The following is an 18,893-nucleotide window of genomic DNA, read 5'->3' as shown; positions in this document are numbered from 1 at the left end:
CACGAATGAACGTTTGCATTTTCAATTATAGTGTTTTCTTGCTCGCGATAGACATACATAGAAATGATCCGATGATGATTGCGCATCAAGCAGCTGCAATTTGCATACGTGTTATGAGTCAATAACTTCTTCAAGTTATAGAATATTTTTTTGCATAAATTGTTGCTATCGCTTTCGAGATCAAAATAAATCCTTAATCGTATCGATATAATTACGAGAAGAATATCAGTGGTGATATAATATTAGAGAATCAGAATCCAATAATTTTAAATGAAAATCATAATGCAATAAATATTATTAATAATTTAATCAAATTAAAGGCCCGCTATTATCTAATTTTAGTCTAATCTGGTATTCCAGACAGGCGGAAATAGCTCTCATTGCCTTGTCACCTCGTCAAAACACTCGCTATATGCGATCGTAAAGGAGGAGCGTGTTATCAACGTGATAACGAATAGAATTACTCGTACATCTGGCCATGTGTTATGCACGTGAACAGCGCGTGTTTACCGTATTAACGAGATACGAATAGGATGAATTCCACACAGACACATGCTATTTCACCGATATAGTCTCGCTAAAACACGGCCTATAAATAACCAACAACATACGCGAAGGTCGCAAAGGAACGTGAAAAAATACGCCGTTTATCATTTAGCGCTCGCATTTACCATTATGCACTTGATAAACCCTAACTTTGCATCCTGTAAGATGCATTTCTATTTTTTATACTCTCGCGATTTCTTAATGAATTTATTTACAGAATTTTTTTTTTAGACATTATTATGATTTAGATTATATTTTTTTAGACATTATTTATGAAATGTTTCATTTTCATTTCATTGAAATGCAAATACATTTCGTTGCAAATTCATTAAGATAAGATTAGAAGTTTGTCTGTCTCAGCATCGCATCGTATAAAATTTAATACCACATGGAGTATATTGCATACTATACACTAACAAAATATGTTGACGATAATAAAAAAATATTGATGATTTTCGTAATGAGAAAAACATCAAAGATAACATAAAATCGAAACGACGTAAGTCGGTAAGCGTTCGCGGTAACTGTCTCGGCGAAAGTTTTTTAGAATATCTTACGTTTCAGTTCACACCGATGAGAACCGTAACATTTCAGCGAGCACGTGAACACAAAGCGGATATTTTTATTTTAAGTACTACGAATAAGAAAATAAAAGTCTCTGCTCTGAAGATCAAATTTACATACACGTGGGCATGTTTTAGATGCGTTAAATACAGTCAGCCTTATTATTGTAGATGATTAGAGCAATCAAGTCGGACTAATTATATTTAATCGGAGTGTTTTGAAATTGCGTTCAATATCAACATGAGATAAGAATCAAAGTCCGACTATCGAATACATTTTCACAAACGTGCGACATGAATATGGCAATATTATTCGGTGATAAATAATGTATAATAAGAAAGCATAACTTCATGAATTCATCGTTAATTAACGATCACTCAATACACTGTATGTATACATATCTGGTATATATGTATTCGTTAACGGGACGGGAGCCAAACGAAGCGCGGTGACATCCTTTCTCGGACGAGCTACGCGATATTAATATCACATTTTCATTCGCGACGAGAGCCAACGACGCTCACTTTGCGCATCGCGCGTACGAATTAAAACGCAGGGCCGGTGCGTGAGTCACATGTTGGGATATAGAGTAGAGCATCTCGTCTCAATGATTTTATTAGTTAAGTTATTTCGTTTTGTGCAGCCGGTGGTGTTATGGCGGGCTCCGTTGCCACTTTGGCGATTCTCTGGGTGTCCCTGCAGACGTTGGGCTTCCTGGGGCACTCTCATTCAATCGGCACGTACAAGGTGCCCGACTCACTGCAGAATTATCTTGCCGCTGGTAAGTATCCACTGCAATCGGATTTAATCAAAAATCTCACGCCGCGAAATATGAAAGGTCGAGAGAGCAATTTTATGATTTTAGCTCCCGCAAATATTTCCATAAATATCTTGGTAGAAATCTCGGTTGAAATTACTGTCGTATAATTAATGGAGTGTTGAAACGTGGTGTTTCTATGGTCTGTTTTTAAATACATTTTACATATTTTGTACTACTTTTTTCTACAGAATCGCACATTTTCGGCGAAAAAATAAATTCGTAATTTTAACATTATTACGTGTACTATCTATCTTTAAGCTCGCGTCGATTTAACAATTATTGGAAATGATCCAGACATGCCAGACAATATTCGATCGGTCTTATTTCGGAATGAAGGTTCAAGTTGAACGTCGAAAGTTTTGTTAAATGATATTTTTCGATACATCGCATTTTAATTTATTTTACATCGCATGTTATTTAAATTATAGTTCACTCATTATCTCGGAATGTTCCAAAGAACCGTTTTCAGGATTACCAACCATTAACTACGGCTCAGATGCCGTCGTGGACACGGGCCGTTTCGGAAATCGAAGATTGCCCAGGATCGATGGAACTACTCTAAACAACTCGATCGCATTCGCGCAAACGCTGATCAATCACATGAGGACTCTTGAGAGAAATATCGCGAATGCTGGTATCGAACTCCAGGCACAGAGTCCGGCTCAGAAACAATTCTGGGATTCTTATCCATCCACAGATGCTTTCGAGAGGAGTATCGGTGCCATCGTAGCGACGAAAGCATCGTCGTATCTCGTGCACCAAAACTGCCGCAGGTACGCATTTGATTAATTAATTGAGATATCTTCCAAATATTTTTATCTTTATTAATCGTCAAATACGATATTCCACTGTACAGAGATTACGGATTCTGCAATATTGTTAATACATAATTTATTATTATCGATCATTATCGAATCTCGATATCCTTTTCCTTGCAGGCCGAAATTAATCGACATTCGTATCTGAATTTATGTGATTTTATCGCAGGTTTGGTTTAGATAAGAATGACTGCGCCCGCTACATATCGACGCTCGGTCTGCAGGGTACCCCGCTCGGTGAATCTTGCGCCACGGTGTATAGCGTGGAATGCGACGAAATGTCAAAGTACCGCAGCATCGACGGCACTTGCAACAACATTGAGAATCCGAGCTGGGGCAGCGCCATGACTGCGTACACCAGAGTTCTGTTCTCCCAATATTTCGACGGTAAGGGTGTCTCCTATCGTGATCGCGCTTCCTCTCCCTCTCTTTCTAGCCCTCCCATCGCGCTTCCATTTGTCAACGATATTAGTTCGCGATACGGCATCGTTCTCTTATCACCCGTCCAGGCTTGAATTGCACATATCAATCGTCGCGTTACTATATTATTAGGGAAATAATTGCTGATCGCGCGTCACATCGTACTCTTTCGATCCAGTCGCGGAATAAGCCCCCGCGCGCGAATCATACCTCAACCCCTGGGATCTTGCACGGGACGAAATTTCGTAACAGAGCGGTTTGCAAATGCGCGCTCTTTGTCGTTAATTTTTGTGTGGAATAATAATGGTATAATTATTTGCAGCCTCTGAACGTTTTGCGCTTTCCTTTTTTTTCCGCAATTCCATTCAAGTCAATCCCCTCTCCTCCTTCTGCCCGATTCTACCCCTTGGGAAATTATCTGCCTCCTGATAGGGTCAGTTTCGAGTGAGACAAGATTTTTTTGAATAAAGTAAATTGCGCGAAATCGTATGCGAGTTTCTCGAATCAAAAGTATTAGATATACCGACATATCAACAATGTTATCGTAATGGATAGAGAATGATAAGATTACGACGATTATACAAAACATTGAAAATTCTTCGCGTTTTTTAATTTGACTACGTGCACTTAGAATGTTTACCGCGAATGTCGCGAATAATAACTGGTGTTAGGTAAGCGTTGCTTTGTGCGATGCTCGTTCGCAGTTGCATATCGATTATATTGTTACGTGCGTTTCAAAAAAACATAGCGAATGCGTCATCGCGACAAGATACGTGGTGATAAAAATTCGTACCATTTAGTCATCCTTGCAGATATTTTTATTGGGAAATGACAGTTAGAAATAATGACGACTGTGCAACGGCGATTATACATTATCTACTCGCACAGTCGTAGTAGAGTGATAAATACCTACATGTGTCATACCGCGGTTATGTTAACGCAGATAAAGAGGGATGCATAATTTTGTTTTCACTCCACTCGAGTCCACTCGGGTCAGATAAAGAGACCGGTATTATTGTATTCTCTTTCTGCGGACTTGCGAGATTCTCGAGCTTCTTATTACATGGGACATGAATTCACTAAACGACACACCGCATTACCCGCATTATGTCAATGTCATTCATTGTTGATGCATTAGCTTTTGTGTCTTGCGCGCTTTTTTCAAGATATAAATAGATTCATTCCAAGATACTTAGAATTTTTTCACACCTAAGAGTTTAGTTAACACACTTTAATACTAGAGTACGAAACATATGAGTTTGAAATCAATACTTAAAAAACGAGAATAAATGAAGCTGATATAAATTAGTAAATTTAGTCAACGATAATCTGTTCGCATTCTAAGGATTAAAAATATTGATTGTTATTAATCGAGTCTCATTATTATTTCTATTTTCCGCCTGTTATATTTTGTCTTTTAATCTGTAATATTAAAATCAGAATAAAATATCGGATCCATGTATTAAAATTTAAAAAATGGGAATATAAGAACATAATAAAAACTATTTTTTATCGAAAGGATCCAATCAAACATGCGTGAATTTGATATTTTGCGGATATCATTTGTATGATACAAATATAATCATGTATTCTATGTCAGCTATCTCGCTCATAGAAAACAAATATACAAGATAATCGATATTTTTGTTATAATATCGCGCGTGGAAAGTTCTAATCTATAAACAGCGTAATATGATTAGAAAATGTTAAAGAGTTCGCATTGCGAAGAATTCACGATAAAATTGCGAACGATTTGTTTTCTACGATTTATGTCACGGCGCACTTTTTTCGTGTCCGGTATCATCCAAAGCTTACCGATTAGATATCGCTGCATTTTTGATTTTTCCATCCGAGCAGAATAACGTCTTTGGATGTTGTCTCATCACGAACCAGCAACCTCGATCTACTAACCTACCTACCCGACTTATCATCTCCATAAAACACATTCACGTATATACATATACATACGTAGACACATATATATGTATGCATGTGTATAAACACGATATATACTAGATGCGTACATGCATACGGACATACATGTATATATATACACATATATGAAATCGTACACGCATACTAATCCTTGGGCGCAAATGGATAAACGTTCGTCGATTGGCTTAACAAATTATATTCTGTGATTTGCATTACAGTTGTTGTGCGATAAGGCACATAGAGCATAAAATGCCTGAGTGTAGCAGTGAATAATACTGCCTACAATAGGTGCCCCGGTCGGGAGATTCTATCCAGCAGTAGAAAATGTGTATGTAAACTAATTCGGATATACCTAATAATGTATCATATTTATTATGTAACACTAGTTCGAATTCTTTTCTGTTCAATTCGCGCCAATACGCGGCTCTCGCGAAGGTACCCGAGCGAGGGGACTCGACTTGGGAGTCATATCTAATTTAGCCGCATCTAATAGATAGTTTTGCCGGCTAATATATACATATTTTACGCGATATACGCGCCTCCGGGTGAAAAGAGTAGAAGCATATCATATTTCCAAGCGTAAATTTTTTATTTGATAAAATAGTGATAGTCTTCATTCTCACATATCGCTTGAATTTCTCATCTTTTAACATAAATTGCTCGTAGAAACACTTTTGTCACATTCGCGGCGAATTCTCTATATCTTTAAAAATCACAATTTAGAATCTTCTCCCAATTCGGTTCACTCGTTCGAACGCCTTCATCGATCATCTACATCTATATCAGATAAGTTCGCGGGACGTTTCTGCGAGCGTTCTCGATCCGAGCGGCCGTAACTTCGATGCCAGGGTATCGATTAAATCCGATCGTTTCACAATCGCGTCTCTGCCACGCTTTAACAGCAACAACAAACGGCTCGTCGTTCGACAACGCATCAGAACGTACAAGTCGAAGTAGTCGAAGTACTTACTCGCTTTGCAGCACGAGATTTAGGATTCTTCAGGGACCGATCAGTACCAAAAACGAAATTAATTCTCGCGAATGGACGATATAATTATGTCAGCGATAATAACACGCTTGTTTATGATTCGTTCCGCGCATGTTTGTGATGCAAAAGAAATTACTTCCCTGATCGTTCCCTGTTAAATTTATCGCGCGGGCAAGATAGGCAGGCGCAGTTAGGATTTCAAGATTAGTACAGCCGGCAATAAACTCGCCTATTTATATAGCTAGAGCAGAATATTTCTATGCAGCTATAGACATTCTTGTAATCTTCTCTCGTGCTACATTGCCACGCATACCATTTTAAGCGCGCGCGCGTATTTCAGCTCGCTAAAATCGGAGTAATCACAATGATAAGATATAATTTCAATATTATGCGAGTGTATTCGCGTTCACAGATGCGGATTAATTATTTTATGAATTGTCGTATCGTTTTCCATTACGATTTTGCTCTTCACGCGACTTGATAATTATGATTTATTCTGTCTCGCGAGTGTTTGGCGAAAGCACCACGTCGCGCCAAAATAGCACCGATTTACTCCGATTTTGCGACTTTGTACTGTTCACGCGACAGAGATTTAATGTTCGATTTGGGCAGGCATCCAAGAACCGAGGCATATTGGACAAACGAAGAAACCACTGCCAAGCTCGAGGCTCATAAGCGCCGCTTTGTCCATTGCGAACGATCAATCAGATGCAAGCAGAACACTGGCCGTGATGGAATGGAGCCAATTTATCGCTCACGACATAGCTCACACCGCAGTTCGTAAAATGGGTAAGTGGATAAATTTGTATGGATAAATTTAAATGTCTAATTTGAGCCCCAGCGCGTAGATTTATTAATTTCTCATCTGTTTCGTAAAAAGTGTGCAAGTGTTTATCGATTTAATATAATTTTATAATCTCAATCGAATTTGAATAATAGAAAATATATATTTCTTATTAGATAAATCGATATTCGCATGTGATATAATTTCATGAAAAATTTCTTAAAAAACGTTATTGTATTCGTTATCAAAATTGTATGATATCAAAATTTAGAAATGATGTGTCAAAGCAAGCGTCAAGTAAATCTGTAAAATATGTCAATTCTCTCTTCGCCATAATTTCATCATTAAAAAAATTATTTTTTAATTACAGTCTCAACTGGAAAACCGATCTCTTGCTGTCAACCTGATGGAGATACTCTGTCACCGCGTCATATACATCCAGATTGTTCTCCTATCAGCGTGCCAGAACGCGATCCCGTTTATGGCGAACATTACGTTCGATGCATGAATTACGTTCGCTCTTTACCTGTCTTAAGATCGGACTGCACTTTCGGACCAGTGGAACAGGTACGCGATTATTACTTTCCGAATTCGAGATTGTGATAGTTTAGCATCTTACTTCAAAAAAATATAATATAATTATCTTATATAAAACTCAATATATATATTTTGCAGATGAATCAGGTGAGCCACTTTTTGGACGGTTCGACAATTTACGGATCTACCTTGAAAAAATCTCGCGAGCTCCGCACTTTTGAAGGCGGTCATCTTCGCGTTAACGTGCGAAACAATCACGAGTACTTGCCAAGAGGAGATGCCGAACTCGCATCGCAATGCGGAGAAAATTGCTACAATTCTGGTACATGTCAATTTCATTTATACATATCGTGTGTATATTTGTCACGAGACAATTTAAATTATTTCGACAAATATACGTCTACCAGGTGACGATCGCGTGAATATTGAACCTCAGTTAGCCGTGATCCACACGATCTGGCTTCGCGAGCATAATCGCATCGCCGATGAACTTGCCAAATTGAATCCGGATTGGTCGGACGAGATCCTGTATCAGGAGGCTAGGCGCTTCGTAATTGCTGAGATTCAACATGTCACTTACAAAGAATGGCTACCCATTTTGCTAGGTAGAAGATACATTCGTGCCGCCGGTCTCATCGTAGGAAATAGTCATAGTCGCAATTATAATTCTCACGATGAACCGTCGGTTAGCAACGAAGCTGCCACCGCAGCACTGCGTTTCTTGAATTCACTGATGCAAGGAAAGCTGAAGTAAATATTATAATGCGAAGGATATAATTTTTATAGAATAAAAATGTATACAGCGATATATATGACTCTTTATCTTGTTCCAGTTTGCCGGATAATTCTCGTCAACAGAACAGAACGCTGAATCTGGCGGAGCACTTTTTCAATCCGCGCGTAATCGAATCGGAGGACGTGTTTGACGGATTACTTCGTGGTCTTGCTACTCAGACTAGCCAGAGAATGGACATTAGTCTTATACCCGACGTAAGTGCGGTATCAAACGTTCTTTTTTTTCCTTTATACAAGGAAAAATTTTGCTAATAATACGATCGGAAAGAATCTCTCATAATAATCGTTACTTTTGCATTGCAGATGACAAGCAAATTATACACTAGTAATGGCAATAATTTAGGTTTGGATGCCGTCAGCTTGGATATCCAACGTGGTCGCGATCATGGCTTGCCAGGATACAATTATTATCGCAGATATTGCAGACTTTCTGCCGCCAGAACGTTTGACGATTTCTTAGATTACATTCCCACGGAAGTAAGCTTGAAAAATGTTTCTCTTCTTGCATCTGATATTCTTAAGACAAGTAAATCATCGATACAATTATCATCGATCAATTATTAGATGGTGAAAAAACTGCGTACAACCTATTCCCATCCCAACGACGTCGATCTTATTGTGGGTGGTATGGCGGAGAGACCGGCGGACGACGGCATGGTTGGTCCAACTTTCCGTTGTCTCATTTATGAGCAGTTCTCTCGATCTCAACGTACCGACAGGTATTTCTACGATTCCGCGATGCAACCGCATCCCTTCACGCCTGGTAAGTTGGCATATCATATTATGTATTCCGAGTTAATGCATTATTATTTATTTCCATTTCTGATTAATTATCTCTTTTTGTTACAGAGCAATTAGTTCAATTGCATAATGTCTCCTTAGCGCGAATATTCTGCGACAATGGTGACAGCATCACTCACATGCAGCGCAATGTATTCCTCAAGCCTCAAGCCGGGTAAATACAATTATTTCTATGACGCGTTTTAAATTATTAAGATACCCGAGATTCTTATTATACTCATTATTTAATATTGCCTCTTTGATATTTCAGAAACGAGTTGAGACACTGCACAGATTTCGAGGCGATACCCAGCGTGGATCTGTTCGCCTGGACAGAGAGGGCAAAAGCCTATCGTTGAAGTTCTTAATTAATTGGCTGGTCACACAAAACAATTGCATCCGTTTGCCCGTAAACATAATGCGGATCTGAGGATAGTTTACGGGAAGCGAGCGCGGAACGCGTGCGGGGAAAGCGATTGTGTGAGATTACGTTATAATCTCATCAGAATCGTCACGACGACAGTATCGCTCCCGCCACGATGAAGCGAGAGAGGCAATACAAGGCAGAGTAAAATAGGCGAAATAACGTGACTAGTCGATTAAAAAAAATATCCAGCAGCCGGAATAAGGCTGAAACAACGATGTTTGCGCGAGCTAAGTTGCAGATGAACGAACAGAGACAAACGATCGATCTTCAGCTATCGGGGAAACCGCATTATAGAGTTCGTTATTCTGTTAATTGGTTTCGCTCGCAGAATTGCATTTTTTGCAACGGTCTGATATTAATAATATAGTCTGATATAGGCGCACCTTGTAGTCTCGTGTATCTGTGTGGAGATGTATAGGTGGAAATGGTGGACATTACGAGCGTATTAATTACGCTTATGTAGATCGTATTGAATCGAGGCTTAAGTTAAGTACTTAGCGACTGATCAATTTGTGATTATTTAGAATAATTAAATGGGGACAATTTTTATCTAACCGATAAATGCAATATTGTCTCTTGTTAAAGAAGATCGAAATTCGATTAAGTAAAGAATGCATTTTTTCACTCTTTTGAGAATAATTTGCATAATGGATAAAACGAAGCTATAACTGGAAGCAATAATTTATTGAACGAAAGATTGATATTATAACAGCGTTTTTAATGCATAAGGCATAAGTATTATATGTCAAAATATGATATATAAATGTCGTCACGATAAATATGTCAAAACTTTATTTCTTTTTATACATTTTCGTATCGATGTGTGTATGTGTGACGCACTTCGTAAACGTTTCCGAATATTTTAACAAAGCACACAAGATTCTTCGCAATATCTGTTAAAAATATTTATTTGATTTGTAATTTATAATAATTCTACAATGATTTGTAATTTGTAAAAATATTACCGATTTTTATAAGCCAATTGTTCAATTTATTTTGTTATAGAATTTTGTAAACAGCAACTTATGATAATAAAATATGTTTTACCAAGTATATAAGATGAATCGATTATGTAATAAATATATTTTTCAAAATATTCTTATTTTAAAATACTTAAAAAAAAAAAAAAGCGACAGATTTTGGTATCAAATCTTTATTTATAAATTTCGATCAGGAATACTATTTATAGCGAACTCGAATTGTGGATTTTATTTCTTTACGGCAATAAGGGCATACATTGTTTAGCCTTTTGGAACAATTGATACACGATATTATGTGACCGCATGGCAGAAATAAGATGTTCCGTTCCTTCGCATAGCAAATTGTACATATTAATTTACTTTCATCATCACTTTCGTCATGAGATTTAGAACTTTCTGCTTTTGTATCATATAACTTATCAAAATCTTTGTTTTTAATATATTTGTTTTTAATTGACGGCGTTAAAATGTTATTTGTTACATCGTTTTTAATTGGCAGCGTTGAAATACTATCTCTTATATTTTTTGTGTTAGTCTGTGAACTTTGGGAACCTTGTGTTTTCATTTCACAACATGCCAATTTGATTGCTGGGATAGTATTATAAATCACTAGATTTTTTTGTTTTTCCTTAAAATAGAAATATTTATCTTAGAAATATATATGTCTGTCGTATAATTTAAATCTTAATATGTTAAAAATATATATCGTGTATTTCGTATAATTTAAATATATAATTTAAATACTAAAAATGCTCACATAAATATCTTTCTGGAGATTTTGTAAATAATTCTCTCCTTTAATCGTGAGTATATAAAAACACGTAGACGACCGTCTATAATGCATTTCCCAAGATTCCTCATTATCGTCCCAATCCATCAAACTTACGCCACAATAAAAGCAAGATACTTCATCCAGGTGTCCTGTATAATAAAATCCCGCTTCTGCTAGCTGCTCCCTAGTTTGGTGTTTCGCTGGAGGCCACGATGCAAAACTATCGAAACGAGCTTGATAAAAGCGATATTCTGGATGCTTGGCTATTTTTATATGTAACATAAACTCGTTATGCTCCATATCATAAACGTATTTATCTCTTTTATCATCGAGATTAGTTGGTACATTATTACAAGAAAATTGACGAGCAATTTTGCATTTTGGAGAAAAAATTTTGTGATTTGCTACTACACCGAGTCCGCTTGGCCATTTGGATATTTCTAAATGACACTCAAAACATTTAATTGACTCATTTCGGCCAGTAAAATAAAAACCAACTGCTGCAAGTTTCTCAGGTTTTATGTACGATGCGGTCCAATTTTTGAAGCTGTCAAGCCTAGCAGTTTGATATCGATAAATCAACATTATCTTTTATACTTGTTGTATACTGTACTTAAAATATCTTTCATTTGCCAGCTTCCAAAAAATACCAAAATTTTAATCATTCTGTTTTGATATATGCTATATACATATATACATATATATATAATATATATGCACGCGTGTGCCTTATAGAACCTACAGGAAAACAGAGAGAATTAATTTTATAGAAAAAATATAAAACACGAGACTTTATATTGATAATTCAATAAAGACAATTTTATGAAAATATTTTTTTTTGCCGGTTGAGAGCTATGCGTACAAATTAATATAAAAAATGTATTAAATAAATATCACACATTTGCGTAAAGTACGTACCTTCTTTTTACAACGTCTTAAATTCACAAGACATTTTGAAATACAAATTTTTAATACTATAATATTAACAATGCACAATAAAATTAATATATTAATAATACACGATATAAACGCTATATTGCACGAGATATGTAAACAGAAGGGCATATATATATGTACATATATAGATATAGACATAATATATGTTTCTACGCGAGCATAGACAGTTCTACAAACGCCTGAAATATGTGAATGAGCGTAAGGCGTAAGGCGTAAGGCCTAGTCAAGTTTTTCTTTTGCCCTTCTCTTTCGATTACTACACAAAATAGCAGTAACGTAAGATGAATATTAAGACCCACAACGAGACCATAAACGCTTTCATGTTGTCCTTCGTAATTTACAAAGATATAAAAAAATTTTAGCACTGTTAAATAATTTATTCATTCGTTAATGTTATGAACATATTGTGAAATTTTATTGACAATAAGATTAAGAAGCAGATATAATATTGCAGGACTTGAAATATTCTGACATTAAACTGCAATAATCTCAAAATATATATAATACGCTATAAAGCATACTTTGTCATAATATATATAATCTTTTAAAATTTGAAGGATATATATGTATATAAGAATATATAAGAATATGTAATTTAAATTTAAAAAACATAAAAGAAATAATATAGATCCATAGCAGTACATCTCAATATCTGAAGAATAAGAATTTGTGCTTCGTTATCGTTATATAAGAATGTTTAAAATTTTATGTAAAAAGAACAAAATTTCTCACGAGGTATCATATAACATATACGGCGCTGCACATTTAATGCACTATAGTAAATTCCTATAATGCAAAACTATAGCCAAATTCTTTCGCTTCCTTCTACCCCTCTTCCCGGAATGTATACTATTAAAAAAAGATACCTGAAGTAAAGGGACTTTGTTACGAAGAGACAAGATGTGTCTGTGTTTCGTAATAGATAGACTTCGAGATTGCATTGAGTTATTTCCATAGTTAATTTAACAAGATTACGACAAAAGATGTAGTTGCAGAATAGAAAGATAGAATGCGAAATATTAAATATTAATAAAATTTCATAGATCTTGTTTTAATTAAAAATTAATTTTATATTGCATTATAATCATATATTATGCGTATTGTAACAATATATTATGCAACAAAAATGTCTAATAATCAGCAATTTTTCTTAATTAAGAAATTTCTAAAAAATATGTATTACACAAAATGATTTGAAATAGAAAAAAAGAAAGTAATTAACATTAGAATAATTAATATCAATACTAGATATGTCAATCTATCTGTTAATGTGATTTTATATAACTTCCTATTATGCAACAATTACATAATAAAAAACCTCCGAAGATTTTACTTTATTTTTTATATCTTATATAATAAATTTTCAGCAATAAATCTCGGATTATGGTAGTGTAAGCGACTTTTAACATTAATTTCAATTCTAGTTATTACGCACTTCCAAGTTTCTCTCGTAGTGTATTGCTTGTTAAGTGTGAAGACACATATTCCCTCATGTGTGCAAGCATAACCAAATTTACTCGAATTTGCTTATTCATGCTATTAATCAAATAATTATTTAGTTTAAAACTTGTCGAGAAACATGTATGTCTCTAATACCTATATAACTTTGTTGATTTAAATCTAATAAAAGCATTTGAAAAGTTTTATAAATGAATATAATACAATATGTTGCACATATAAATTTAGAACAATCTCTAATCAGAGATACATGTATTTTGAAACAATTCGTATAGATTCGTATAGATTACATAAATAATATTATTTAAAAAAAGTACTTTAAATTTTTTTAGAGATAATTATCTCATTTTGCGTAAAGTTCGCATTTCTTTGTACTCAACAATTCGGGACTAAAGTTTTTCATATTAATCATTCGCATGATAATATAAACATGTGTTTCTCTCGTAAAATTCGCGTTAGATTTGTCCCCAAAAAATAATATCCGTTCTTCATGGATGTTACGCCTCGAAAAAAATCTAATCGAAATCGGCATCATTGCTATTCGATAATCGATACAAGTAAAGTCGGACAACCTTCAACGATAGGATACCAACGATTCATTGTCAATAAAGTAAGCCGGGCGGTAAATCCTTTTGCAAACACACATACACATACATGTGCAATTTCCGCGTGAAGATTATTGTCGCACGACCGGAAGGCAATTGCGACGCGATCACGTTCGATGTCGCGATTAAACGGATTTTCACACGACATCGGTTCTGCGTAATATATTCGAGGTAAGCGTGAGAACGAAACGTGAAATGCATCTCACCACCGGGATGAATGTTTTATGCATGAAACCAATATCGAATACCTGATCCGAGATGAATCTTGCGTGGCGCGCGGAATATGCAGATAACGGAGATTTAATCTAAAATTCTACATTTGCGAACACTTAATATTTTACACAAAAAATAAAACCATTTACGAAAGTCTTCTATAAATTTTTCGCTAACGACAAACCGATTCCACGTTTATCTTTAATTTATTAATCTTTGGACAGCGAACAACGTAACACTCGCATACACAGCGGACGCTAAGTCAATTTTGACTTGTAGCAAAATTTTTTTTTCATACATATCGCGGTATAAAATTTTATAATAGATTTTAATTATATAAATGGAAATATATATATTTTATTATATCCGTATTAAATTTTATATACACATATATTGTATTCTTAAATATTTTTGTCTTAAAAAAAAAATATTATGGTAATATTACTATATATGATAATTTAAAAAAAAATAATTTCAAAGTAAAAATTATATTGACATTTCTGTATAATGCGCATATGAATATTTGTTTTGATTTATCTCGATGATATAGCATATAGTAAAGAGACATGCTCGAAATTAATTTTATTAAGATTATATGATTCAAATAACTAAATAACGCACATATATGTGCGATAATTTGATATAACATTATGTCACACGTGTCATGCGCTCTTTTGCCGCTCGTGTGCACCGAGACTTAGTTCACGAACTCTGTTAACATTGCATGCACGTCTCAGTGATCAGCTGAAGAAGTCGTGTAAATTGCATTCGGAAAGCAAACAATACTGCGATCGAATTTCTATACATTAGCAAGAAATTGAGTTACTATCGTAATATCAGCAAGATAAATATCAATGAAAGAAAAAGCAAACCACAAATTAAACAATTTCTTCGTAGAACACGTTGTCGTTTTCTAATTCAAATCTTTTAATGAAAAGATTAACATCTAATCGGTTTCTTAATGTTTTTTTCTTTGAATTGCATTCATCAAAATTATTGTACCGTTTTTTTGGTCTTCATCTCTTAGTAAAAAACGGAACGAACTTTCCGTTCAACCCAATACATGTAATGTACTCACCGACACCGATGCGCAACAGCGGAGTTGTAATATATACGTTGATCTATAACACGTAAAAAACACAAATTATATACATAAGGAAATTTTCGAAATAATTAATATTTAAAAAAGAACAATGGTATGCAATTAAACTCTTATTCGTATCGTAAACATAATATTTAATGAAAAATTGCGTTATAAAAATCATTAAAAAAATTTTTAGATCTAACTGTTATATATATGTATATATATATATATATATTTATTTGTGTATGCGCGCACACGTGTGTGTATATGTATGGTTATGAATTTTATTGTAATTTATTTATTAAACGTTAGTTACTAAAAATTTTGAAAATTTCAAAATAAAAAATCTAGAATTCTTTCTATGCATTATTATACATTGATATGAAATGAATGACCCGCGGTGATATAAAAGAGAGAAAAAAACGAGCTATTATTATAATTTTACAAGTAATAAATAATAAACAAAATAAATTATAATCTGCTTACCTCATGGTTGCTCCGCCGTTGCCTGATGCCTCCCCGGGCCTCCTCCTCCTCTCCCTGTTCGTCCTCCCTTTCTTATGGCATTTACCCAGCACACGCTCGCGAAAAAACACGATTGATTACGATCACGCGCGCGCATTAATTAGCAAAATAAAATGATTGCGCGACACTTTGAACGGCACTCCCGACGTTAATCGTACGCGACATTTTATACGATACTTCCGATCTTATTGTTAATCACGCGATATTTTGAACGGCACTCCCGATTTTAATCGTACGCGATATTTTATACGGCATTTCCGATCTTAATCGCGTGACATTTTGAACGACATTCCCAATTTTATTCGCACGCGACACTATGCGATGCGAATTTGAGAGAACGCGATTAATTATCTAATCGAAGTGAAATACGCGCGTTCTAACGGCTCGCCGAATAAATAAATGTCGAATTTTTGCTACGTGGTTAATAGATATTGAGATATATTCACCCGCTAATTAGCGGCCAACTTCGCCACTCGCCGCAAACTCGATTTCAATTATATCCCCTTGTTTTATGAAATATAATTCGTGAGATAATTATTGTCCGTATACATATATATCGCAATAAAACAATAACTTACTAATTTATATACAATTTATGTTTTCTATATTGCCTCTATTCACAAATAATCTGCTTTAAATAATGCAATAAAATACGTAAAATATATGCTCCGATAAATAGCTATTGTCGCGATATTCTCGTCGTTTATCGCGGGAATTTAATATTTCTACGTATTACTAATAACGTAATTGCAATAATATTACCGAATTCTCCATCTTCAGATACTTTCGTAATTGTATTTCGAAAAATAATACGACGACACACGCAACGTATCACTCCGCTACCATCCCTCCGAAGTTCGACGCGGGAATGTCAAGGCCACGGTGTACATAAACAATAGCGCGCTCTATGAACGACGAACGCACGCACAATATAATATTTAAGCCGCCCCACCACAAAATATTTATATAAGAATGTTTGTCTCGAAAATGTTTAAACCAAACGTAAGGAGACTTCCGACGCGTTCTGTACTAAAGCAGATATATATCGAAATATATCGTTCCGTAAATTTCTAGACTTCTTTTCGCTTCGATTAATCGACTCGACAATTTCTATATTATTGTACGCGTATTTTACTTCTTGTATATTATTTCTCGTATATTATTTATTCTTATATTACATTTCAATTCGCAATTGTGATTATTATAAATTATGATCTAGATCGGAATCGTTTTTTTTTAATCGACCTAGGGACAAAAAATTTCTTTCTCCTGATTGGCCGATCGAAGTATTATTCGAAGCATGTATTATGTTGAGTAAAGTAGGCTCTATGTTAATTTATCTTTTTAATGATTAATCAATTATTAATTTTTATTGTATATTGTCTAAAAATGAATCTTGCGCGCAAAAAGATATACCTCCACGTTATCGTAACGCGTTAAATATCTATACTAATAACGTAATTGTAATAATAATACTCAATTTGCCATCTTCAAATACTTCCGTGATCGTATTTCGAAAAATAATACGGCGACATACGCAACGCGTCGCGTCGCACCGCTACCCCTTCTCCTTCCCTTCGAGCCACGGCGCTCGGTACAGGAATGTCAAGGCCACGGCCAAACATAAACATTAGCGCGCTCGACGACGGATGAACACACGCAATATAATATTTAATCCGCCGCCCTACCATGAAGTATTTATATAGAATATCTGTCTCAAAAATGTCTAGCCAAACGTAAAGAGATTTCGGATGCCTTCTGTACTAGATACTGAAATATATTGTTCCGTAAATTTTCAATTAATAGTTAAATGGATTAATATATCAGAGGGCTTCTTTTCGATTAATCGACTCGACAATTCCTACATTACTGTACGTGTATTACTCTTCTCGTATATTACTACTCGTATATTATTTATTGACATATTACATTTCAATTCGCGACAATGATTATTTTATAAATTATAAATTATAAATTATAATCTAAATATCGGAACGATTTTTTTTTTTCATCAATCAATTCCTACGTTACTGTACGTGTATTACTTTTCGTATATTACTACTCGTATATTATTTATTAACATATTACATTTCAATTCGCGACAATGATTATTTTATAAATTATAAATTATAATCTAAATATCGGAGCGATTTTTTTTTTTATCGGTCAGGCAAATATTTCTTTCTTCTCATTGGCCGATCGAAGTATTATTCGAGTAAAATACGCTCTATGTTAATCGATCTTTTCAATGATTGACAATTAGAAATCTATGTTACAGAGCTATCTTACGATTTTCGGAGGTCAAAGCGGCGGACCAATCACAGCGTAGCTCCTAAATTCGAATTGCTGCAGTTACGGAATCGCGCCGCGACTGTGTCGAAATCGTCCTCGAATCGCTCCGTATTTCTCGCGATTATTATTGTCTAAAAGTGAATCTTGCGCGCAAAAAGTTATCGCGAGTGCCTCCAAACGTATCGTAACTTATTAAATATCACGTGTGATATCGCTGCTATTGTGATTTCGGTATCAGTGATCCGTCCTCGTGTACCTCGGAAATCCTCTTCACCATGTTTCACGGAATTCTTATCGGAATTCGAGGAAAACGCAGCTGGTGCGATTGGATTATTACGAGGTATGTACGGATCAATTCTATAAAATTAGCTGCGTCGATTTATTATATCTCTTGTAATATCTAATTCGATCGCCCTTTCTTTCTCCAACACGTTTAGTAAAATAATTCAATTTTTATTTCATCTTTATCTCCACGTCAAATATAATAGCTTTTTTCGATTCAATTTTATTTCTATCATTCAAACGATAGCTTTGTTCGATCAAAATCGTCTTTGCATAATTTATGTTATTTCTTCATTGAAGTGCTGATGATG

At 34.9% G+C, this 18,893-nt stretch overlaps 3 protein-coding genes across 6 annotated transcripts in view; 2 read left to right on the top strand and 1 right to left on the bottom strand.

The window, feature by feature from the left end:
• LOC115236635 (peroxidase-like) overlaps positions 1 to 10,464 on the top strand; it is a 20,375-nt gene extending 9,911 nt beyond the window's left edge. The window contains exons 1-12 of one of the 2 annotated variants that reach the window (XM_029809221.1): positions 1,754 to 1,891; positions 2,400 to 2,703; positions 2,918 to 3,135; positions 6,704 to 6,880; positions 7,246 to 7,442; positions 7,551 to 7,734; positions 7,820 to 8,162; positions 8,246 to 8,402; positions 8,511 to 8,684; positions 8,772 to 8,970; positions 9,057 to 9,162; positions 9,259 to 10,464. In XM_029809221.1, the coding sequence (XP_029665081.1) occupies positions 1,765 to 1,891; positions 2,400 to 2,703; positions 2,918 to 3,135; positions 6,704 to 6,880; positions 7,246 to 7,442; positions 7,551 to 7,734; positions 7,820 to 8,162; positions 8,246 to 8,402; positions 8,511 to 8,684; positions 8,772 to 8,970; positions 9,057 to 9,162; positions 9,259 to 9,346 (2,274 nt within the window). In that variant the 5' untranslated portion in view covers positions 1,754 to 1,764 and the 3' untranslated portion in view covers positions 9,347 to 10,464. Of the gene's footprint in view, positions 1 to 1,753; positions 1,892 to 2,399; positions 2,704 to 2,917; positions 3,136 to 6,703; positions 6,881 to 7,245; positions 7,443 to 7,550; positions 7,735 to 7,819; positions 8,163 to 8,245; positions 8,403 to 8,510; positions 8,685 to 8,771; positions 8,971 to 9,056; positions 9,163 to 9,258 lie in introns of those variants that run through there. The other variant, XM_029809222.1, reaches the window with a different exon arrangement.
• Positions 10,015 to 13,122, bottom strand: LOC115236636 (death-associated inhibitor of apoptosis 1-like). The gene is made up of 2 exons (XM_029809223.1): positions 11,152 to 13,122; positions 10,015 to 11,022 (listed from the first exon to the last, which is right to left on the bottom strand). The coding sequence occupies exons 1-2, from the start codon at positions 11,749 to 11,751 to the stop codon at positions 10,594 to 10,596; spliced, it is 1,029 nt and encodes a 342-aa protein (XP_029665083.1). The 5' UTR covers positions 11,752 to 13,122; the 3' UTR covers positions 10,015 to 10,593.
• Positions 13,123 to 17,669: 4,547 nt separating this feature from the next.
• LOC115236588 (basic phospholipase A2 KBf-VA-like) overlaps positions 17,670 to 18,893 on the top strand; it is an 81,000-nt gene continuing 79,776 nt past the window's right edge. For 2 of the 3 annotated variants that reach the window (XM_029809122.1, XM_029809129.1), the window contains exon 1: positions 17,891 to 18,640. The gene's annotated coding sequence lies outside the window, so the exon portion shown is untranslated. The other variant, XM_029809123.1, reaches the window with a different exon arrangement.

The sequence above is a fragment of the Formica exsecta genome, unplaced genomic scaffold (genome assembly GCF_003651465.1).
Source record: "Formica exsecta isolate Colony F162 unplaced genomic scaffold, ASM365146v1 scaffold258, whole genome shotgun sequence".
NCBI classification, from domain to species: domain Eukaryota; kingdom Metazoa; phylum Arthropoda; class Insecta; order Hymenoptera; family Formicidae; genus Formica; species Formica exsecta.
This window is presented reverse-complemented; position numbering and strand designations above follow the sequence as displayed.

Excerpts from the sequence above, each read along its gene's own strand:
- LOC115236636 (XM_029809223.1), bottom strand. The coding sequence starts at position 11,751 with ATGTTGATTTATCGATATCAAACTGCTAGGCTTGACAGCTTCAAAAAT. Across the intron at positions 11,023-11,151 it reads ATCTCCAGAAAGATATTTAT|GAAAAACAAAAAAATCTAGT; the intron begins GTGAGCATTTTT and ends TTCTATTTTAAG.